Source organism: Streptopelia decaocto, assembly GCF_964273445.1.
Source record: "Streptopelia decaocto genome assembly, chromosome: 3".
NCBI classification, from domain to species: Eukaryota; Metazoa; Chordata; class Aves; order Columbiformes; family Columbidae; genus Streptopelia; species Streptopelia decaocto.
Genome location: NC_138656.1, coordinates 35,813,675 through 35,838,020, shown reverse-complemented (window position 1 = coordinate 35,838,020; position 24,346 = coordinate 35,813,675). Strand labels below are relative to the sequence as shown.

The 24,346-nt window shown below is 40.8% G+C and overlaps 2 protein-coding genes across 6 annotated transcripts in view; both read right to left on the bottom strand.

Annotated features, from left to right (window-relative positions):
- The window catches only part of STRN (striatin), a 71,909-nt gene extending 70,549 nt beyond the window's left edge, over positions 1 to 1,360 (bottom strand). For all 4 annotated transcript variants that reach the window (XM_082049559.1, XM_082049560.1, XM_082049561.1 and 1 more), the window contains exon 1: positions 986 to 1,360. In XM_082049559.1, coding sequence (XP_081905685.1) covers positions 986 to 1,288 — 303 coding nt within the window. In that variant the 5' untranslated portion in view covers positions 1,289 to 1,360. The remainder of the gene's footprint in view (positions 1 to 985) is intronic.
- A 1,158-nt stretch (positions 1,361 to 2,518) lies between these two features.
- Positions 2,519 to 24,346, bottom strand: part of HEATR5B (HEAT repeat containing 5B) — a 61,787-nt gene continuing 39,959 nt past the window's right edge. Inside the window, exons 28-36 of one of the 2 annotated variants that reach the window (XM_082049540.1) lie at positions 23,107 to 23,344; positions 22,198 to 22,458; positions 21,112 to 21,239; positions 20,801 to 20,945; positions 15,711 to 15,980; positions 13,384 to 13,608; positions 10,786 to 10,937; positions 6,939 to 7,152; positions 2,519 to 5,382 (exon numbers count right to left, since the gene is read on the bottom strand). In XM_082049540.1, the coding sequence (XP_081905666.1) occupies positions 5,078 to 5,382; positions 6,939 to 7,152; positions 10,786 to 10,937; positions 13,384 to 13,608; positions 15,711 to 15,980; positions 20,801 to 20,945; positions 21,112 to 21,239; positions 22,198 to 22,458; positions 23,107 to 23,344 (1,938 nt within the window). In that variant the 3' untranslated portion in view covers positions 2,519 to 5,077. The remainder of the gene's footprint in view (positions 5,383 to 6,938; positions 7,153 to 10,785; positions 10,938 to 13,383; positions 13,609 to 15,710; positions 15,981 to 20,800; positions 20,946 to 21,111; positions 21,240 to 22,197; positions 22,459 to 23,106; positions 23,345 to 24,346) is intronic. The other variant, XM_082049541.1, reaches the window with a different exon arrangement.

Here is a 24,346-nt window from a genome sequence, read left to right as displayed (position 1 = left end):
TTTGATGTTACCATAGGAAGTACAATTAAAAAGATGACTTCCCTACTAATTTAAAAAAAATAGTCAGAGAAGTGGTTCACGTTGCTAAACAGGCTCAGGACTCCCTTGATAAATACAGCAGTTTCAAGCAATGATATAGAAAGAAAAGAGATGGACAGGAAGCAAGAGACAAAGAAAGGAGGCCTAAAAAGGAAGCCCAAGTCGACACTTTTCAGTCTCAAGCATGGCCAACTGAGAATCAAACAGTGAACGGCTGGTAACGTGGACAGTGTTAAGGTTTACAAAAGAGATTTTCTTGTAAACAAAGCCAAAGAGGAACAACGAAGGTTGCATTATCGGCCGGTATTAATGTAACGCGCCCGTCAGTGAAGTATCTGACAGCGACGGCTCCAAGCCAGCAGTTCACAAGTTCTTTAACCACAAGATCACTATCAGTCCTTCAATACATTAATAAGCGCATCAACCCCACCGCTTTTCAACTTAAAACACTACATAACGCGTCCCATAACAGCGAAGGAGTGGCAGCCGGTGTCCCGGGCCAGGCCAGGGGCCGGCGGGCCCGCGGAGCGGGGGGAGCCGCCCGCCGCGGACGGGCAGCGGCACCAGTGGTGCGGGCAGCTCGCCGGGAGCGACTGGGAACAGCGGGTTATGAAACTGGTGACAAGTTGAAGCAGCCGGGCCTGGAGGGGCACGCGGAAAACTCCGGGGAGGCGGCGGGAGCCGCTCCCCCCAGCGCCGCCGCCATGTCACGCCCCTCCGCCCAGCGACGGGGGGCGGCCACGCTCCGAGGGGAGGGAAATGGCCCGCGGCAGAGCCGGGTGACCGCTCCCTCATGGGGAAAGGGACAAGGGGAAAGCCAGGGCAGAGGGTAGGGCGGCCGCTCCCCTCCGGCTGCGCAGGGCCGGGGTACCCCGGCCCTGCGCAGCCGGAGGGGAGCGGCCGCCAGAGCAGAGACGGGGAGAAAGAAGGAGGTCGCGGCTGTTACCTGCAGCTCCGCCCGCTCCGCCTCCCACTCGGCGCGCTCCGCCTCGAAGCGGCCCCACTCGTGCTGCAGGAAATGCAGGATGCCCGGCACGCTGTACTGAGCCCGGGACGCCGACACCGGTGCGGCGGCTCCGGAGGCTGAGACCCCCCCGCCGCCGCCTCCTCCTGCTGCCGCCGCGGCGGCCGCTGCTGCCGCCGCCTCGCCCGGCTCCAGCCCCGGCCCGCCCGCCGGCGGCGGCAGAAGCAAGGCGTTATTGTTGTTGTTGTTGCTGAAGAAAACACCGGGCCCCGCTTGCTCGTCCATGGCCGGGCCGGGTCTGCCGTGCTCCCCGCCGACCGCCCCCTCCTCCGCGAGCCGCCGCCCGCACCCAGCCGCGTCCCGGCCGCAGCAACAACCTGGGCGCGTCCCGCCCGCCGTCACCGCCTGACAGCCGCCCCCGCCGGCTGCTACGGCAACGCGGAGGGGACAATGCCAGAGCGCGATTCGCCCCGGCCCCTCCCGCGGCATTCTGGGAAGTGTGGTTCCGCTGGGTGGCGGGGCGGAGGTGGGAAGATTGTCCCCGCCGCCTTCGTCGCCTCCGCGCTGCCCTTAATGTCGAGGAGTGACGTTACAGGGAGCGTTCCTCACCCCCGTGACGTGGCGCCCTGGGGCAGAGACGGGCAAGCCGCGGCGGGGGGCAGCTGGCAGTGTGCCTCTGCCCCGGGGCGGGGGGGAGAGCAGAGCGAGCCGCCCCGCAAAGCCGCGGCAGGAGGGGCAGGGCACGCTGAGCAGCAGCGGAGCAGGGATTAATCATAATCTCCACCTCGGAGCTGGATTTAAATGGCTTTGGCACACTCGCAGCCCACCCTGGGGACAGAAGAAGGGCAGGTGTCTCGCAGCAGTTCCACAAACACGGGTGAAGCCCTGACCTCTCATCCCAGGCTTCTCCATTTCAGCCTTGTTAGGGGCAGCATTTGGCATCAAAGCACCAAATAGTATAATCCCATCCCTGGCTGGGATGAAATGGAGAGCAAAACTGCATTTTTTGGGAGTTACCACTCTGCCTCTTCAGCAAGGAAAGGGAAAACAAGATCATTTGAGGCTGATGGCAAAGCCCTGGGCTGAGGGCAGCAGCTGTCAGCAGCACTTCTCTCTCCTCTGTCTCCCAAAGACAGGGTCAGGTTTGCCTTCCATGCTGGTGAGGCTTGGTGAGGACAGACCTATGGCTACCAACAGGCCTTATAGCTGGGGCTGAGCAGCAGCAGCACGGGAAAGATGGCCCTGCCGCCCCTCAGAGCACCCCGGGCGCAGCCAGAGCGCCCGCTGCTTACTCAAGCAACACTTCCTGTTTCCTTCAGGCTGTTCCGAAATTGTACTCGCCCTCTTCATAACGCAGCCCTCGGAGATTAAAAGCATAAAGAGATCGTCCACCAGCCACAGTTCTAAAGGGGGAAAGACAACGAGGGAAGCTTATAGAGAGCGTCGCAGAGCAGGAGAGGAAGAGGAGCAAAAGCACAAAAGAGGGAGCGTGGTCTGGGGGAGCTCGGCAGGGAACCAGGGTAGAACAACACGGCTCACCCAGAAAGGAAGGAAACAGTAGAGAGGAAAGACATGAAAGGGAAACTGAGCAAACAAGCTTTTTGAAAAAGCACATTAAAAAGGCCATCAACAAAGACAAATATCAAAAGGAGGGTGACAATGGACAATAAGAACTATGGGTATTTCAAGTTATTTTGGGTTTTTTAATAAAATGACATTTCATGCCAAAATATTATGTAAAACCACAAGGCTCTACCTTTAGTACCAGGAACAAGCAAAGAAGGAAACAAGGACTAGAAACTGTGAAGGATGTATACAAATGAAAACTGAGCATGCTGTACACAGTCACACAGTATACAAAGAAAAACCTCTCCTCTATCCCTCTACATCTGTCTAGTGCCATTTTGACTTCTGCTAACATTTTTCTATTTTTCTACACACTTCTTAGTTATGCTTGATTGCTACACTTCCCCCCCCCCCCGCCATGAGTTTTCAGATATATTGTAAACTAGAATCTAACTAAAACATAGAAATGCTGAGATAAAAAATAAATAAAACCTTATTATAGACAAAAAGTTTCCAACAAACATCAAAGTCATTAATTACTAGTGTATCTGCAGGGGAGGGAATCCAAAACTTATTTTCTTAGTTTTACTTTCAAAATTGTTGTGTTCAATTTTTTACTGAGTTTCCTTAATACTTTCTCTCAATTGTTAAACAGGTTCAGAACTTCTTTCTGAGCAAAAGAACTTTGTAATGCTGGAAATCCTTATTAGAAAGTGATATACGTTAATCAATTTAATTCCCGCTACATATACAAAACTAAAAAAAGAGAAATTACTTTCCTCCTCCTGTACGGCATATTGTTTTCACTTCTGTGTGCATCTTTACTCCTGTAGGACAATGGAATAAGACTTGGATGTTAGCATCTTTATATAAAAAAAAAAACATTTGAAAGATTAGAGCATACACCCCTTGTTGCGTCCTCACCTCAGTACTAAAATATTCACTGTGAAATAAAAGCTCTTCTGATTTTATGTTAAACATTTGGCACACACCAAACACAACAGGGCAAAAGAGCATTGTCTTGTCCTCCATTTTGCATAGGTACTCAAAGCGTTATATCAGATATTATGGGAAACGAGAAAGTAGGCAAGTGATTATTCAAAAATAATGATGTACAAATATTTCAACCAGCTATTAATCACAATCAGTACTATTCACTATTCCTTTCAGTTTTTAACAAGTATCCAGAAAAACATCAGAGACGAAACTCCACAGGCCTAGCTAAAGTTTCTAGTTATGTGGCTTCTCTCTAGAAAGCAAAATGTATAGAAAGGTCTGCATATAAACCTATAAATTCAACAGCAGTGTTAAAAAACTCATGTCAGTCTTGTATACACAAGAAAATACATGGTTCTACACTTGTGCCAATCGGAGGGGTGAGGTCTGGCAGCAGACAGACATGGGGAATCACTGGCTCCGTGCTCCAAGGTTCGCACAGCACTTGAGCCCTGAACTCCAAAACCTGTAGATCAGACTCTCAGATGTGAGGGGACCCACGTGCTTTTCAAAAAAGAAAAGCCTGGCAGGGGAAGGAAAAACTGGAGGAGCTTGGTTCTCACCAGTGTTCTGCCTCCTTAGTACAGGTGCAAAGTGCTCAAAGAATTTGGCTCTGCAAAATTTATCAAAGACTCCAGATAAGATATATCCAATGAGACTAAAAATCTTGCAAGAAGGTTAAATAAATACCTAGGAGACTGGACAAAGAGCAGAGCACTGAATCATCATATTCAACTGGTGTCTGGTAGAGTAGGAAGGCTGCCAACACACAGCACCTTACGAGGGCCAAAATCTACACCTACAAAAATGCAGATAGCAGGCAGTTCTCTTTATGAACTCAATTCCACAAGCATTCTTTAAAAATTATCTTTGAAGAGATAGGGGATCAGATTCTTTGCATTCTTTATTAATTTTCAAGCATGAAAATGGACCTGAATGAAAAATACACCACAGAAAGAAAGACAACAGCATGCTTGATCATCCACCTTGAGAAAGGCTGAAAAATTGCTTTTTTTTTTTTCATGCAAGCTGAAATGATCTACAAGGTCTGAGAATTCCCTTCCCTTCTTTGTTTTTAGAAGGAGAAAGTGCATACTTCTACACCATGGTACATGGTAAGTGCGGCGTAACAGTTTCCCCTCTTCCTCTGTCCCCACTGTGTTAGTGTGCACAATGGTAGGATAACAATCATCAGATTTCAAAAAACACTGAAAGGTTTGGGGTAGCTTTCAAAAATAAATAAAACTATTTAGCCAGATAGAGAATAGGGGTTTTTTTTGTGGATAATTTATAACACAAATTCATAAATATGATCACATTCAACTTCCTAAAAATCTATACAAGTAAAACCACTTCCCTTGTAATGCATGGATTTCAAGTAATTACACAAAGCTCTATTAGACAGCCTTTCACATACAAATTACACAAAATTACAGACATATATGCAGTAACACATCAGGGATAATGTAATGCTTCTGACTACTTAATGGTCCAAAAATAATAAAAAGTAATTCAAAAAAAACTAGTTTTCAGTTTAATTGTTGGGGTGGAATGTACTGTGGGTGGTGGTTGCCTAGCAGCTGCTTTTGCTTTGCTGGCCTGACTTGCTCGGACTGCAGTTTCTAGACGTGTTTTTAATTCAGGAGCAGCTCCCATTACTGTCTTGAAAGCATGTGGGTAAAGTGGACCAATGTGCATTAGATTCTGAAGTGCAAATTCATGAAGATCCTTAGATGCTGTAGATGCAGAGGCAAATGCATTTTCATTCAGTAAATAGGAGATGAGAGTGGGAACCAGAAGGGCAAGCAACTGGACTCCTGAAAGTAAAAGAAAAAAAAAAAATGTAATATTATGTAATGATATGTAATATCAGAGAAGAAAAAAGAAGAAAACTAATTTTATCAGTTACTAGACTGATAAGGGCAATTTTGTTTACAGGATTGACAATAAACACACTAATTAAAGATGATCAAATAAAAACTGAAATGTAGATGGTTTCCTGTCCGTTGGTCACCGAAATCTTATTACCAGGATTGTGTTTCAGATTTCTCTTGTTGTTCACCACAGTTATTTTGTTCCTGACACTCTTTAAAGATGCCTTTGCACCATCAGATTGCAGATCATTGACAAGAGATCATAAGATGTAAAGTGCCTATGACATTAAAGGATTTCAGAACACTTTTCAGGCACACAGAAATATTGTTCAATTGAATCTGAATATCAGCCTCCTCACTGAGTGTAACAGAACTGCCATTAGTACGCAAGTGTTCATGAAAAAGTCAGGACCAATTATCTGCTATATTAGCCCATCCTGGAAGATTCCAATCCAAAAACCAGCACCACAGCTATACTTGGGCTAGCATGACCTAATGAGGCCACAGCCTAACATGGCACAGGGATCAAAAGGGTTTATCTTGGGAACAAAAAAGCAGCTGAACCTAATTAATAGGGCTAATTTTTGTGTCTAGCGAAATGTGTAACATGTTAATTGTAAATTTTAAGCTCAAAGAACTTAAACATTAATGGTAACTCATTTATCTGATAGCCTACAAAAATATAGATAATTAATGATTTTCTCCTAAAGGTTTTGATTACATTCATACTCATGGGGTGATTGTCTCCAGCCAGCATTAACAAAAATCATGTTTTGCTTACTCTCTCATTTTAAATGTGTCTTAAACAACTGTGCCAGAAGCAGACTGGGGCTCAAGCAAACATACATTTAGTGTTTTATCAACAACGAAGAGAAATACCAACAGGGAGTATGTTGGGAAAACTAAACAAAACACACCACAAAAACAACAGTAATATTTTTACAAGGAAATTTATCAGCATTCAAAGCCAAAGACTTCTTTAGAAACGGCATTGTTTCAATTAGAGAATACCTGAACTTAAACTGTAAACACTGTATTCTATCTACTCAAGCAAACAGGAGGCTCCATCTACAATAAAGGTATTCTGACCAGTACAATTTCTTGAGCTTTTTAGATAAACTTTGAGCCTGTAGAAGCAACATGATAAAAGTGATGAGTCTCCTAAAATAAATAAAAGTTAACAATGAGAAAAAAAGTAAATTGAAATGGCATGAACAGCTCATTTACAAACAGAAGAAAACATCACTCACTATTGCAGTTCGCATTTAGTTTTTTTTTTTTTCTGCAATCACCAGAAACACAAAGGCTAATAGCATAGCATACTGTATGTGCTATACGAGGCCACACATAGAAAAGTTCTAGTACTGGAATTACAAAACCATGTTGAACAGATGTGGTCTATTTGTGACTATGCCATCAAGTTCCTAACTGCAAGGTTTCTAATGCTCATTATCCTATTTTTAGCATTACACATTTCTCTAGAAAAACAAAATACTTACTATTCTGCTCCTCACCAAGGGCAACCAACGTTTCAAGGACTTTAATTCCTTCCTGGACAGCTAACAGTTCCAGGTTGTTGTTCGGGCGGCTCCTTTCCACAGCTTTCAACTTCTCAACCATGATAGGGGCCAATGAATGAATATATGGAGTTGACAGGGCACGATTGGTGTGTTGGAACACAGAAAGCAGAAGCTGGTAACACTTGGCTTGAACCTGATCAAATCAAGATAAATACATTGTCCTTGAAAGTTATTTGTTAACTCAGGGAATTCTAATAAACTCTGTTATCTATGTATGTGAAGTACACGTGATATCAAAAAAGAAGAGGAAAGCATAGGGAGACATGCTGCATAAGAGGAAAGCAGCAACGTAGCCCATCTGCTAAAATAATATTAGCCCAGTTTTCAATCAAAGGAAGGCAAGTTACAAAGAGCCTGCAAGCACTAAATAGTAGTAACCATATGAACTCAGAGAAAAAAAAAAGGAATAGTTAATGTCATACAAGGCAGTCACAGAGGTCCCAGAGAACTACATCTTCAAGTCTCAGAACTACCAGTACTAAAAGTAAATCTATCTGCAAAATCATAAAATGCTATTCCCATCTCAGAATGGTAAAATAGGCCATAAAATGACTCAAATCAAAGCGATCTTATTGCTCTAACATGAGCCATGGCTGTAAACAGAAGTGGCCGACCTGTCCTCCCTTCCTTCTCATTCTTGATCTTATGCTGGCAGTAGTACAGGAGTACACATGGGGCAATACAGTGAGCTGGACTGCAGAACCCTCTCCTCATCTTCCTTCCATTTTCTCCACCCCGCTCCCCTCATTTTCTCTGCAAAGCAGTCAATATTTGTGAAAATTACTCACTGATGATCTTGTTTAGATGAACTTACAAATACATTTGATTTGGGTATACAAAAGTCTTCCTCCAAAATCCCATACAAATAACCCAGAATTTCGGAAGAGGTAAAAAGCCTCACAAATACAAGGATAAAACATTGCATGTGCTTTCAAATTGCACTCAAGTCTGAACAGTATGAGGTACTGAGCACAATGTGAACAGAAACATTCTAGAGAAGCTATTATTGAACACAGTGATCTGTGAGGAGATCTGGGGATGACTGGAAACACAGATGTATAAATAAAATCATTAAATATAAGTCATAGATATTAAAAAATAATAGTAACAAAATACAAGTGCAGCTCAGGTCACTGTTAGTTCACTGCATATGGCTGCAGTTTTTTATACAATTGATTTTTTCAGGCCTGAAGTTATTAACACTTCTTCTAATACCATTTCTACGCTTTTTAAGAGAGCTGTCCAGAACATCATCTTCTAATGCCTTACTCAGCATCATCTTTGACCTGTTTCAACAAATTACTCCTCTATCTCTCTATACCACTCCAAATAATTCCCTTCCCTTTCTGTCTACATTCTTTAAACTTTACTCATGATTAGCTGTTAAGATTATTAACCTTCAAAATAAGGAGTAAAAGTGTCTTTTCTTACATGCATGCACAATTCAAATAAGAGTTTTACAACTGCATCTGACAGCACAATTTCATCACAGTTTATTTTATTCCACCTATATAAATCTTTTGACTATTCTGCATTCACAGAAGTCTACAAACATTCCTGAAATGTAAAATCAGGGCTTCTTTGAAGCATGTAAGGCACTCTTTCACCCAACACTTACCCATTAGCATCAAGAGAAAAGTATGTCTTAACATAGTTTCCTTGTTGGAGCAAAACGAAATTTTGTTCACCAGCCTTCTGGTTATTACTATACATGATACCAAACCTTTCAGACTTTTGCAGGTGGTAATAGTTGCAAAAACGCTCCTTTATTTCTTATGAGGCAGTGGTATTTCCTCAGAAGTTTTTTCCAAAATTGGTTCAATGCTTGTAGTACAATCAGTATAATGCTTTTATTACAAAAAAGTGTCTACTTACTGACCCCAATAATTAATGTTTTGTATTAAAAGGGACCTGGGGGTCCTGGTGGACAACAGGATGACCATGAGCCAGCACTGTGCCCTTGTGGCCAGGAAGGCCAATGGCATCCTGGGGTGTATTAGAAGCGGGGTGGTTAGTAGATCAAGAGAGGTCCTCCTTCCCCTCTACTCTGCCCTGGTGAGGCCACATCTGGAATATTGTGTCCAGTTCTGGGCCCCTCAGTTCAAGAAGGACAGGGAACTGCCAGAGAGGGTCCAGCGTAGGGCAACGAAGATGATTAAGGGAGTGGAGCACCTCCCTTATGAAGAAAGGCTGAGGGAGCTGGGTCTCTTTAGTTTGGAGAAGAGGAGACTAAGGGGGGACCTTATTAATGTTTATAAATATATAAAGGGTGAGTGCCATGAGGATGGAGCCAGGCTCTTCTCAGTGGCAAACAATGATAGGACAAGGGGTAATGGGATCAAGCTGGAACAAAAGAGGTTCCACTTAAATTTGAGAAAAAACTTCTTCTCAGTAAAGGTGACAGAGCACTGGAACAGGCTGCCCAGGGAGGTTGTGGAGTCTCCTTCTCTGGAGACATTCAAAACCCGCCTGGACATGTTCCTGTGCGACCTCACCTAGGCATTCCTGCTCCAGCAGGGGGATTGGACTAGATGATCTTTTGAGGTCCCTTCCAATCCCAAACATACTGTGATACTGTGATAAAAAACTAAGACAAACACACAAGTATTACAGATTATATGTTCAGCACATCAACAGGGAGAGTGGACACAATCTGGCTGCTGTCAAAGCATTTGCTGTGAATTACAAAAATAGTGGTAAGTTCCAGCTCACTGACAGCTTTCCAGCAGGGTGGTGGGCAAAGATGTGCTACTCTCACTATTCATGTGCTATAAAGAGCTGAGAGTATGACATAAAAGTTTCTGCTTAATACAACTGACACTTCCGTTCACACACTAAAATTTTAAGTAGCTCTCCACCCAAAGTCAGGCTTCAAAACCAACTGAATTTTATGTTTATGCTGGAAAACACCAGCTCTGCTGCAGAGAAGAATTATCAGTCTAAACAGGATTTTAAATACCTCATTGTGACCCTAAACATATCAGCATTTTTTGCATGTTTTTCTTCTTGGGAATCTTTGCAGTGCTTACTTGTGGAAACACTATAGATTTTTCTCTTCAGCTCCCACCTGCAGATTTCTACACACACTCAAACAAACTGACGTATACATGGCTGGAAAAGTTAAGCTTAACTATACAGTGCATTTGCCTGCTTGAAAGAAGTAAGTCTACAACTTTTTACTTTCCCTCTCTAGTGAGAAAATAATTTAGAAGATAATTCAATAAAGACAAACCAAAGGGCAGAAGTGAAATCAGGAGACAGATGATTCACAATCTTTAGATGTTCTGATGGTGACCACAAAATTACATTTTGCACTCAAACTGAGTTTTGTATGAACACGTAAAATAAGCACAGGTTTTTACACAAACAAAATTCATGAGAAATGGGGGCTGTAATTTTATCTACAGAAAAAAAGCGGTCTAATTCATATTATAAGAGATCAACATTAATGTAGGAATGTCACCACTCTCTGGTAACTAACCTTTTCATTTGCTAAAATTTCACATATCAAAGATTATTTTCCTTTTAAAAAGCCGCAAGTCAAGAACCTGGCACAAGGCCATGAATGCACATTATCCAGCAGCACTTAGTTTGGGTTGTTTTGCTCACTAAAGAATTTCTATAATGCACTGTTGAAAGTTATCTTGACAAGCAGTATCTGTCTCTGAAGTAAAGGCATCACAAAGCATTCAAGAAATACGGTATATACATCACACTTAGTTTTTCTCAGCTATATATCATTCACATTCCTATAACATGGTCTTACCCAAGGATCACAGGAATTTAATGCACTTTTAAATCTGTTCATGCATCCATTTTGTAAACACTGCACTCCAATTATTTCTGTGCTTGCTGACCAAAGGAAGAGAGCAATAGCTGTAAGTATGCTTACTTCATCAAGAATAGGTTTAGAGGCTTCTGAAAAACAAAAACAAAGATGCTGTTAGCTTACTCCAAAAAGGGTTTAGAATTTATTCAATAAAAGCCAGTGAACACAGATAATTTCAAATACATTTATTTCCTCGAGTTTACTTGCAAGTGCATACAAATATGCATCTGCTTGTTAAAAAAAAAAAAAATCACTTTATCATTATTAAATGTGACAGAAAAAGTTGAGCAACTCTATTCTAATAGCTGTTTTAATAAAGTAAATCAAACTTTCAGAAACTTAAACATCAAGGAGAAAACATCACAAATGCTTTCTCTAACCAAGTCATATTTTTTCTTTTCAATGTGCAAAAGAGAGAACTGTGTTTTTTTAGATTTTTTCCCCCATTAAAAAATATACTTAGCTTTTTTTTTTTTTTTTTAATCTCTTCAGCTGATACAGCAGAGCAAGAAACTGATAACCAGCGTGGCAACAGCTTTTATTGATCATGAGGTTTCACAGACTAGCTGATCTGACAGCTACCTGTCACTAATAATAATGGTCCTACTTTAACCTTTCCTGGTTTTCAGATAGTCTGTACTTGCCACATATAATTATTATAATATACATATAAAGTACTGTTCTGCTGGTTTTGTTGGCCACATTGTTTCTGGTCTCCCTTAAGAGGCACAAAGAAACAGCAGATACATAGTCAGCAAAAAGATAAACAGCATGACTGCCCTTTACAGATGTCAGCTAGTCACTCAATTGGCCTAACCATAATGTGAAACCTCACTTTGAAAAACTACTCCAAGCAATTTAATTAATAAATTTAGTTTTTTTTAAATGTGTTTGAATTTTATTGAATTCTGAGACTTGAAACCACATGCAGTAGACCTTGCTTAGATTCTTGTGTGTGTGATGTATCCCACTCCACAGAAGTTTGGAAAGGAAAACATACACTCTTGCAGGGACCTGAGGAAGATTTCTGAAGTCTGCCAAAAAGCCTAAAGCCAGTAATGTTTCTGGAAAGCAGGACTGGGAAATCTTTACAGCAACAAAAGGCTGGAAGACAGGAGCTGATGTGACAAATCAAATTAGAAGTTTGACATGATTAACACAAATCTACTGATCCTTCCCCTTCAGACATTTTCAGGATCGTTTGCAATTACCTACTCACTACTCGTCTCTCACATGAGTAACTCCATTCAAGCCACTCTTCAGTCTCTATAAATGGCTCCTTGGGGATGTAACAGGATGTTTTTTGGCTGAAATACCATTATGCAAATGACAAATCTTTGTCTCTCTGTTTTACTAACTACACAGCTGAGACTGTACATCTTTTTTGCTTTTCAAAGAGCAAGGCAAAGTATTAATGTGAACCAAGAGCAGAAGCCTGCAATTCTCTAAAGAGATGCAGTAGACAAACTGCTGCTGGGTAACAGATTTTTTTTCTTTTTGGCAGAGGTAGAATTTTTGCTCACCACTGAAAGCTTGTTACACTATTGTGAATATCCTACTCCAGTATGAGCCTTGACACAATTATCCCTTGCTGTCTTCACACTCATTCACCTTTAACACTCGTGGTCGTTAAAAGCATATGAATCGTGTCAGCAAACACTTAAAAGATACACTGACTGTCATTTTTACTGAGGTCTAATTCAAGGTGTCACATCTATGTATGATATTGAACAATTACAAATTCAGTAAGAGATGGATTCCTCTACAAACACTTTTGGCAACTAAAATCTCCTTTCCTTTAAACAAGCAGGTATTCTGCGGAAAGAAGAAAGGAGGGTTGGAAATGACAGTTTGCTGAGGCCTTGCCAACATGTCTAGAGTTGCTGGTAGTCACAGAAATTGAGGCATGGTCCAGGAAGTGAAGTGAATTCAGCTTAGAACTCCTTTAGGTTTTATTTGTGAGACATTCAGCAGATCTCAGATCAACTAATATCAGAAGGCAGATTTCCAAGTTCCAAATACAAGTCACTAGCTGAAACAATGAAGACTGGGAAGATCAAGCTGAGGAAAATCTAAAGCATTAAATAATTACATCATAATGGGATTCCAAATGGAAAAGGAAAGTCTGAACTAGTACAGAAAAAGACCCTACAGAAAGGACCCGAGGTGAGGCGGTGCTGCAAGATGAGTTGCAAAAGGCAAAATTTCTAACAGGAAGTTATGATCAATATTGTCACATAAAACAAGCCAACGAGGACAAATCCGGCATGAGAACTCGTGAAATGCAACTCCATTTTCTTAAAGTAAATGCTGTGCTTGTCTTCAACAGAACATCTTAAGCAACTCTGAGTAGTTACACTGTGTGCACTCAGGTCTTTCTCCCATTTCAATTCTACAAGCAATTCACCACCACTTTTAATCCCCAGCTCTGACATGAAGCCTATTAAATTACAGGCAGATACAATACTTGCCTTTTCATTACAGCAAAACCTAGTTCTCTTAATTTTAACCCTCCTACACCAGGAAATCACTTACCAGGTTGAGAGTATTCCAAGATAGATGCCAGAGTGCTGCGGATAAGACCTGTCCATTGTTTCTGAGTTTCATCAGTCTTGACTGTTGGAAGAGTAACAATAGTTTTTATTCCTTGAAGGGCTGCACTGACTGGAGGTGGGACCTGATTATCTGCTGATTTTACTGCTGTTTCTTTCAATACTCTTGTAATCAGAAATAGGATAGTGGGTAAGATTGTCATACACCCTAAAAAAAAAAAAAAAAAAAAAAAAAAAAAAGAATTTCTGAAGTTAATTCCTACAAATGTGGTAGATAACCTCTTAGCTTTCCCAATGTGGATATATACAGCTAGACACCAAGATAAACTGCAATTCAGGTAACAAGTGATATGTGCCATTCGATATCTTATCACCAAACTCATTTTTCAGTACTAGTGAAGTGTATCATAGCACAAATCACGCAAGCCAACACTTAAAATGTTGCTGTCAATTCAGGAATGATGACTCAGCTAATTAAGTCCTGCCCTATATGGCATGTGATACATGGCATGTGTCATACTGAATACATACAGATTTTTAAATATCTTCAAACAGGATTTGCATATTGCTAGGGTCCTATTAAATAAACAACAAGAGGTCTGGAAATGGGTATCTAAACCAAGTTATTGCAGACATTTGGCACTTTCCAAGGAAGCTGGTGTGAGGTACAAGCCTCAGAAACAAAGTAAGGAAGTCATCTGGGTATCTGACATCCTGGGCAAAAGTTGGAGCCATCTGACCACTCTACAAAGGAGACAGTTAGAAGGAGTTTCAATAATACACATAGATGTTAAGCCCATGTAGGACTGAAAGAAGGGTGCTATTTGGTTTAGGAGTGTAGCATCAATCTGTAGCTCACTTCAGACAGTCAAGTCTCTTTCCATATCTTTTTAAGCATCATTTTACCACAACCGTGGAAACTCGAATCCTGCCATTTTCCTACTTCTTGGAATGTTGTGAGGATAAATACACTAAGAATAATTATGACTGGAAGGGACTGGCTGGAGATCATCTAGTCCAACCTCCTCTTTTTCAAAGCAACAGTGTCTAGGTCAGATTGCCCAGGATCTTGTCCAATGGAGACTGCAAGATGCTCATGTTTTAAAGGAAGAGAAAGAAATATAAAACCCCCCACTCAGTCACACAAAGTGATGAATTATCTTTGTTCAGTTTCCCTTACATCCAAAGGCTCAATTAACATAAATGTCTGTGCATATACTATCGCCCTTCCCTACAGCTATCAGCTGACTACATTATCTAGATGAGACATAAAAAAAACAACTAGCAGTCTGTAGACTAACCATAGTTTCTGAGCTACTTTCACTGGCCACTTGTCAAACGCTGGGAAACATGTCTTCAGTCAATACAGAAGTAATACTGTTACTCTTTCTGCACATCCCACCCTCTGGGGGCAGGGGGTGGGGGAAGAACGAAAAGAAAAAGAACCACAAATCAAATAAAACCAGATCAGCTCAAAAGCTCAAAATCTACTATTTCTGAAAGAACTGTAGGACTCAAATTGTCCATCTGATGACAGTCTGTCTTGTGTTCTGAGTATGACTTTGTCCAAACATGTTATCTACCATGCATCTCATTAAGGGACCAACCTCTAAAATGTCTTATCTACATCAGTGTATGAACCTTCCCAGAGATCCACGAGACAACTCTTAAGCAATTTGTTGTCTGAAAAGCAAAACTCGAAGGGCACAGCTTCCCATGCAATTGTGTCCTTTACCCCTGAACTCCACTCAGTGCAATTACCCTAGATTACACATATTCTTTGTGACAGTCTCCCTGGGCAGAAGAAAGCTCCATTTAGTTTAGAGTCACATTTGGGATGACTGACAGCCAACGGCTGCAAAACCAAGTGCACCACAGCTGAATTGTGCTGTTTTTTCCTCAGTAGGATTCTCTTTTCATCCAGCTGCTTTTTTTCATGAACTTCTCAGGAATTTAATTATCTCTGAGATGTCTATGTTCTTTTACAACATGATTAAAATTGGCCAAAAGGTTTCAAACTCCTGAAAAAAGGAAGGGGAAAAAAAAAACACCAATAAAATCATAGTTATATAGATCCCATTTCCTCAGCAAACCTGCAGCATACATGCAAACTTAAAATCCAATAATTTGCTTTATGTTGCTCACTGGAAAAGCCTAAATTCTTAATTAATTTTAGAACCTAACGGTAATTTTCAACAGATGACCTTTAAAGTATCCCATGAAAATACAATTAGTTTGCTTTTAGCATCATATGCTTACTACGCTTCCCCTACAGTAACCACTCATATGTATTTTGTTACAATACCTTACCTGCTGGAGAACACAGAGAAGGCAGATCAGATAGTATAGTCACTGTGGCGGCCACAAGACGAGCACTTTCCTCAGAAAGGTGGGATTTGGCAGCAACGTGACTTGGAGAATCTGACACTTTTGAACTCAGATGGGGCATGTGCCGTACTAGAATAAACATAAGCAATTCCATGGCTGCAAAGACTAGAGATTTGCCAGGCACAAGACCACCACTCTCACCACCCTCTCCTAAAGCAAGAGGATTTTCTTTTTCCTCAATATCTTCTTCATCTGAAAAAAAAAAAGGAAATAAATGTCTGAGGAGACAGTTAAAGATCTATAAGAAAGATTAAACACTTTTTAAAAATGTTAAAAATCAAGATTAAAAAGTTGCTTGACAGTAAGATATCACAAACATGGCTCATGTCAAACTGTTTTAGTTAGAATGACTTAAAGGGATTTAAAATACTTTAGAAGTATTGCAATTGAAGCACTACTTAAAAAATCCATCCAGAACTAGGAAAAATAAAAGTAAGTAGTCATACTTACACAAAATAAAAATGCAGGAATTATTCTGTTTCTTTTAAAACTGATCGTAAAATTAACAGAAATTACTGCCAAATAAATAGGCATGACAATATTTTTTTAATTTAATGGCTACTAATTAAATGTTCTGCCCTGACAAAATTTTACTTCAGCCTAAATTGATTATGAAATAAGAGAACAGAAAAGCATTGTAGGAGTCTGAGTTCATGACTTCAGTGCATTCAGTTCAAAAAGTCTCTCTTTTGAATGGCAGCTTGGCCAGCTGCAGTCTTTCCTTCTTCCATTAAACAGCAACAGAGATTCAGTAAGTCAAAGCTGGCCTGAACTACCCCTATGGAGCTCCTATGAATTTAAATGATTGCTAGTGTTATCACATTCACCAATTTGAAAAATGCAACTTACTGGGCCTACAGTAAACAATTCCATTAATTCATATGAGGGAACAGAGCTTGCATTTTTAGCTGTGCCGGTTCCTCAAGTTTCAGCAAAATCCTCTCTCTGTTTTTGTGTGGAAAACGGGTAAAAGCTAACAGGTTGGTTGTTTTTTCTTAACAGTATATTGTGCCAGACTAAGATGGTAGTTTTCCTTAGTAAGAAATATTCTTTGGGTTTTATTTTACTTCTTTCAGGTAAAAGAAAACATGGCAGACCTAACCTAACCAGATATCAATGAACTATTTGCCAGGTAGCCACTTGGAAATTAATTTACCTGGCAACAATGGAACCAGTACACCCAGTGTGACATTTTTAAAAATAAATAGTAAAGGGATGATTGAACAGGGAGATGCTCTGTTAAAAGGAAAAGGTTTCTAAAAGTACCTCAGAAAGTAGATTTTGGACTGATGCTAATACCCTTATCAAGGATATTCTTACATAAAGTAGAAACAAACTAACAAAATATGCTGATGAAAAGCCTAAGCAGAACATCAGAAGCTGAAGCATCATACCAGAAGAAGCAAGGACAAAAGAAAAAAGAATTAATTTCACTAAAGCTCAATAAAAGTAGAGGAAGAGGATTTAGGTATATCAACACCTCAGAGAATCTCAGAAAAATTTAAGTTGAAAGGGACCTCCGTAAATCCTCCAAGTCCAACCTCCTGTTCAAAACAGGGGCAGCTTGAAAGCTAGAGCTGGTTGCTCAGGGCTGATTCAGTTTTGAATACCTCTGAGCATGGAGATGCCACAACATCCCTGGGCATCTGTTCTACTGTTTCACCATTCCCATGGTGACAAATTTTTTCCTTGTATCCCATCTGGATTTCCATTGCTGCAACTTGTGTCCATTGCCTCTTTTCTAAAAGTCATATGGTGGGTAGATCAGTCTGGATTGGTCTTCTCTTTAAATCCCCTTTAACAAGGAGGATTGCTATTCTATCCCATTTTAATCGTCTCTACTGCGGACTAAACAATTTCAGCTCTCACAGCCTCTCCTCATGTGTCATAAACATCATCTCCCTTAAGCAGCTTAGTGGACCTCCACTGGACTTCATGGAGTTTGCCAACATCTCTCTTATTCAGGATGAGGGGGGAAAGGCAACAAAAGGTAGAAACTGCTCCAGATGCATCTTCAAAAGCTCAAGTTGGTCATGCTTTTCTAACACAGCTCAGTAACAGTCTTCAGCATTGCACAGGCACACCCAGGTTTCACATTCGTCGCGTTATCCAGTGTGTCTGCTATCCAGTCAATCAGCCCTCCAGCCTATACCAATGTACAGGGTTATTTCATCCCAAATGCAGGATTTTGTATTTGTCTTCACCAAACTTCAGCAGGTTCTCAGTTCTGCAGCTCAAGATTCCCCTGAAAGCCAGCACTGCGCTCAAGTGTATCCACCACTTTCACTATTTGCTGCCATCCATAAATCGGATGAGTGTACATTCTGTCCTACCATCCAGACTGAACTCTAAGAAACGCCAGTTACAACCAGCCAGTTAGACTTGAATCAACAAATTCCATTCAAGTCCAGGAGTTCATCTAGTTATTCTCCCACTTCTCAGTCCACATCTCTCCAATTTGACAATGATACTATGTGGTACTGGGTCAAAAACCTTGCGAAATTCAAGGTAAACAATATCGACCACTCCCCCTTCACCCAAAGCCAGTTACTTAATCACAGAGGGTGATCAGGCATTATTTGCCCTTGCTAAGTGTGTGCTCACTATTTCAAATCACATTCTACTTCATGTACTCAGAAGTGGTTTCCACGGTGATCTACTGCAAAATCTTTCAGCACACACAGTAGGCCTACTGGCACGTAGTATCCCAGAACCCCCTTCGTGCCTTTACTTATTGAAAATTAGGCATAGCCTCCACTTTTTGCCATTCATCGGAAAGCTTTCTTGAGGACCACAGTTTTACAAAGATGATTGCACGAGCCCTAGCACATTATCAGCCAGCTCCCTCAGATGCATCTCATCTGGTCCCAGGTATGTCCAACTTTCACCTAGGTGGTCTCTAACCTGATGCTCATCTACTGTAGGCAGCAATTATCTCCCTTAAACTTGCTCACTAGACACAGAAACACAGGAGGACTAAGCAAAGAACGTAACAGTGCCTCAGTTTTTCCCCTGATGTGTTTTGTCCCTAGATCCAGTCCATTCAGCAGTGGGTCCAAACTTCCTTGGTCTTTTTGCTGGCAACATATGTATAAAAGCCCTTCTTGTCACACTTGACATCCATCACCAGTCTCAGCTCCAGCCAAATTGTGGCTTTCTTAATTCCACTCCTCCATACGTAAGCAGACATCTTCAGAAGAATCCCTGGGCAGTTTGCTCCCACTTCCACCATCCACACACTTTCTAGTCACATTTGAGCTCAGGCAGAAGTAACCATTCAGCCAAGTCAGCCTCCTGCCACAACTGTCTGACATCCTGCACTTTTGAATGACCTATTTTCTGTCACTAAAGGTGAACCAACTCTTTCCTTTGCCCTTCTAGGAAGCTTACTGCAAATTCTCATCTGCAAGCTCCCTGCACAAGCCCGAGTCTGCCAAGTCAGGACAAAGCTTTTGCTCTGCTACTTGCTTTCTTCATTTCCCTCAGGAACATGAACTCCACTATCTCATGGCTGCTACAGTGACAGCTACTATTAACCTTCATAACCATTTCTTCTGTATTAGTCAGGCGCAAATCCACTGGGCACCTCCCTTATTTGGACTGTCCAGCATTCACACGGAAAAAACCTGTGCCTCATACACTTCTGAAATCTTCAGATTGTTAGCAACCTGCAGTACTGCCCTTCCAACATATGTCTGGATTGTAAAAGTCTTTCATGACACTCCCATGGCTTGTGATTGCAAAGCTTCTTCCAGTTGGTTTAATATGGCTTCGCCCATCCCCTCTTCTTGATTGGGCAGTCAGACAAGATGGGACTTCCTGACTGGTATCACCCTTCACTTCCTCTTAGTGGTACCAGTTCTGACCTGCCAGAGAGGCACGGCTGGCCCAGATACCTACCCTGACAGCTTGTTCTTCTCTTGCCAGATCCCTATAGTGTTCTCCTACTGGATGTCTGGAGATAGAGCCTTTTGTTCCTGGAAGTCACAACCTTGCAGCGTCCACCTTTGTGGGAGTCCCATCCTCCAGGGCTGTATCAAAACACAGCTGTCCCTCCTTCTGTGACACATGTGGCTTGGGCTCTGGTGCCTGCATGATCTCTATGAAGAACTTCATTCTTCCATTTGCCTTTCCTGAAACTATACAATCTGTTCACCTTCACATGCATTTCCTTCACATCTCACAGGAGAGACCAATGTCACCTCCAGCCCTGGCTGCACAGACAAGCACCTGGGGGACAGTCGCATCAGGACTTTCATCCCAATTTCAAGCCAGGTCATTAGACCTCTGATGTGCCAGAGGTGATCACTGCTCAGCCAGCAGACCATGTCTTGCTGTATGTCACTGTCATCATTATGCTGACTCAAGCAGTCTTGAGCAGCACTTTTGGGCTGCATGAGCATGCCTTTCCATGCCAACTGCCTTGCTCCTGCTTGCACACCCTGTTCCCAGAGCTCCTGGTTGCTGACACACCCTGAATGTCAGTGAAGTAACTCAGATGCAAGTCTGCTCAGCTTCCTGGCAAGATCTCCCGGGCAGGCAACTTTTCACATTGGCTCCAGTAGCAGTTCAGTGGACTCACAAATGCCAGTTGTGCCAGGGACCCACCACGAGACCCTGCATTGGGGTCTGAACCATTAAACTTCAGAAAAAAGGTAAATGAAGTGCTATGAGGCCATCAACAGAGAAACATTAAGGAAACTGAGCAAAGTATTAGTAAAACTTGAAGTTGTGTGCTGGGTATAATTTTCATCACTCATATTCAAGAAAAATGAATGAAAACCATGTGATGAAAAGAATAATTGCCAGAATGATCAGAATAAGAAAAACTACATCCTGCAAGAGTTAAACAATCAGCAGGTAAGATTATGAATACATTTAAAGTATCTGTGGAATATACAGCATTTTCCTTCTCTCTTTAACCATACTCCAATCTATTTAAGTTCTTTTCCAAATACAAGAACCTGTTGCCTATTTGCTCTGTAAAGCAAGCAGTGTTTTCAAATTCTTACTTAGGGTGTTCCTTTTTTCCTGCAAATAATCTTGAGCTGCTCTTACTATCTGCTGGACAACTCCAGTAACCAGTAGCTGGACTGAAGGAGGATCCCAGGTCAGGAGGAGGCGGTGAAGTACACTCAAGAGTTCAACACCAAGGAGCTACAGTAAAACAAAATACATATTAAAAAAAGTAATTAGGACTTAACAATTCCCAATTGTTAAGTCACTTGCTTATGATGAGCAAATACTGTTTTCATGCAAAAATAATTACAGTGAAAGACCAAGACCTAGAAAAAAGCTGATTGTTGCAACACTCATACAGTACCTGATCCTCTGCAATATGGATCCTGGCACAAGGGGAATCCAACAAAGTATGAAGTGCCTGTAAACAAGATGTAACATGCTCAACAGGCTCTTCAGGTCGTGGGGAACACAGAAACTGTATACTAACACCTGAAAAGAGTAATAATTAAAAAGAATGTTCACATCATCATAAAATCAAGTTTTCTTTTAAAAATTTCTTTACAAGTATAGCAGGTTCTTAACAACTTCAGAAAGATACATGTTTTTCTCAATTCTTCCTTTAAATGAGTTTATGTGTTAGAAATAGCAGAACTGTATTTGCTTTCTCTTCTGCATCAAGTCTTCCCCAAAATTTGGCAGGAAAAATACTAAACAGTGACAGCAAGCAACTTAAGATTAGAAGAAAGTGTGGATTTCCATTCAGTAAAGATCTGTAAGTCAGACTTCTGAAGCTTTCAGTCGTAAATTGAGTTTTATTGAACTCTTTTAAAGATAACTGAGATGAAATTAAGCCTAAAAAATATGCAATATCAATATTATACATACAGCACTTAACTCTGGTATTCAATATCTGTATATCTCAGCAAACTGTTGGCATCCCTCAGAGTAAATGATCATATCCACCTTTTAAAGTTGTTAGACAATTACGAAGAGAAACAGTGAGTGCTACTCACAGACTAAAAACTGATGCAGAAGGTACTGCATGTGACTTGTCAAATATTGGTCTCTCCTGAATCATGTTTTTATGAGGGTGTGTGCTTTAATTAAACTTACAACTTTTGTGGTTTTGAAGCATAACGTTTTGTATCATCTGAATTATATTACAGCATAGAACAGTTCCTACCCATTTTATTCAATTACATTAAAAAACTAGATATATGACTCTTCTATAAAAATCACAATAATCACACTGACAAATACTCTGTCAAAGCTATATAGAAGACAGGAGGCAGAGAAATAGAGAGAGAAGGAGACAGAGATGTTTCAAAACATTACCATCCAGACATGTGATGCATTTTGAACTTCCCACTTTTCAAGCAAATATATTTTCTTACCCCCATAACATTTTGTAGCATAATGTGCTGAGTTCTAAACTTGTAACTCTTACCCAATATTAAGTGCATTCGATCTTTGTTTATCTCTGGCAAAGATTTAGTGGTAGGTGGAGTTCCAGGTGTCTGGTTTAACATAATTGCTGTAGCACGTTTCTGTGAATTGGGCATTGCTGCAGCAGTCTCTTCTGTTGACTCTGAAGCATTAAATCCTGTACTGTTTAGCCAAAGTGCCACTGCATGTAGTATGGGAGCCCAGGAGTTTCGGTAATGCAGTCTAGCTGTATCAATTGTTTCTGGAGTGTAAAATGCTCCCCCTGTTAAATTAGCAAAGCAAAGGTAAATTCTGAAATTCTCTGCAAATAACTGATAAAAAGCATGTACTCTGAATTTATTAGCTTATTTACTCTGGGTGTATTTGATCACATATATGTTTAGATGTAATCCTTGTTAGTGACAGTGCATCCCAATTCTCTTTGTGAAGGAGCAACATTAGTACCTCTCATAAGAAAGTGCAACGGCCACGATGAAGGGGTAAGAGAGCAAGAAAGACAAACTCATCAGATTCTGTAGCATTTTTCCATACAGAACACTCGTTCTTAAATCAGTAAAACATTATAACTCAGTTTCTGCTCTAATCTCAAGGTCTATGTTTTTCTTAGAGTAAACATCTTTTTGCATTTGATATAAAAGTATTAGAGGCGTAGAAGTATTCTTAATTCTAAAAAGACACGGTTTTAATGATCTCTGTGATTCAGATCTCTGTGATTTCTTCAGTCATTGCAGACTGAAGAAAAAAGAGAACACTCAAACTTCAAACATAAATTCTTATTACACATAGGCAGAAATTTATCACTTGCATAAAAAATGTGCCTGCCAAATAATTTATAGAATAATTCTGAAGTTTCAACTAAGGGTTTCTTTCTGGTTTTCATGACAACACAAAAATAAATTCCAGTGCTTACCATCTGGTGGAAGTTGAGTAGCAAATTCAGCTGGTAAAGTTAAAAGCGCATAATCTTTCAGTGCAGCTAACCAGAGACGACTAAGTGCAGGCAGCTCAGGTTGTACAAGCGTTATCAAACTGTCTGGTGGCAACTCGTCTATAGTACCAAAATCATCCTCATCCTCCTCTGTGCTCTTTAAAACACGCTTTGGTTTGGTCTCTGCTTCTTTCTTAATTTTCATGGCAACAACATACACCTAGAAGAAAAATAGATATGAAAATACATGCTGTGAGATCCTAAAAAGAAAAAAAAAACAGCAGGCTTTCAAATGTGAAAGTAACAGATCTAATACACAAATGGCTGACTGGAAAATGACTGGGAAAAAGAGACTTAGAGTTACCTTTTATTTCAATATTTTTTCTTTTATTTCTACCAGTATATAACGGTGATATAAATGGCACTTTCCTAAAACAATCTGGCTACACACTTTTTTCCTTAAAAAGTGTCAATTACTGCTGCTCTACACAGACATTGATTTAAACACCTGATTTCATTAAATCATTGCATCCTTATTGCAAAGTTTTCTTTCACCTACATTAAGAGCTACTAGATAAATTAGAGCAATTGTCACTTACAGTTGAGCAGATTAGGTATCATAGAGACAGGAAAATGGCTTACCATTTGCATAATTATATGTACAGCTCTACAGCATGCGAGAACATTTCGGGAAGCAAGGCAATATAAATAGTGCTAACTCTGTCCTTTGTACATAGTTGAAGATTTCTGGTATTCCAGCCATTCCCCAACAATATCTACTTTAAGTCTGCCACTTATTATTAACACTTTTACAAACTTCTACTTAATTAGCTGTGATAATTTACCAGAATAAAATTTAATGTTGTTTGGTCTTGGGGTGGGGGGAGGGTGGGGGGGCTGTTTTGGTTGGTTGGTTTCTTTGTTTTTGGTTTGTTTTTCAGTTTAAGATCAATAAGATGGGAAGAAAATCAAAATCTGATAGGGTATGAGTGTATACACAGAGAAGTACAGTAAAACAAAGAACAACCAAGCATCACTGTAAATATGGATCAACAGAATGGAAGAAAAAGGAACAGAGAAATACATAGAGATGAAAACACCCCAGGACTGGAATTGTAACAGATAACGAGAAGGGCAGGTGCAAAGTTCACTGGCTGAACAGCCAGTGAGGTGCAAGGCTGCTATTACGCTGCAAAGTATTTTCAAACTTTTAAAGATGTAA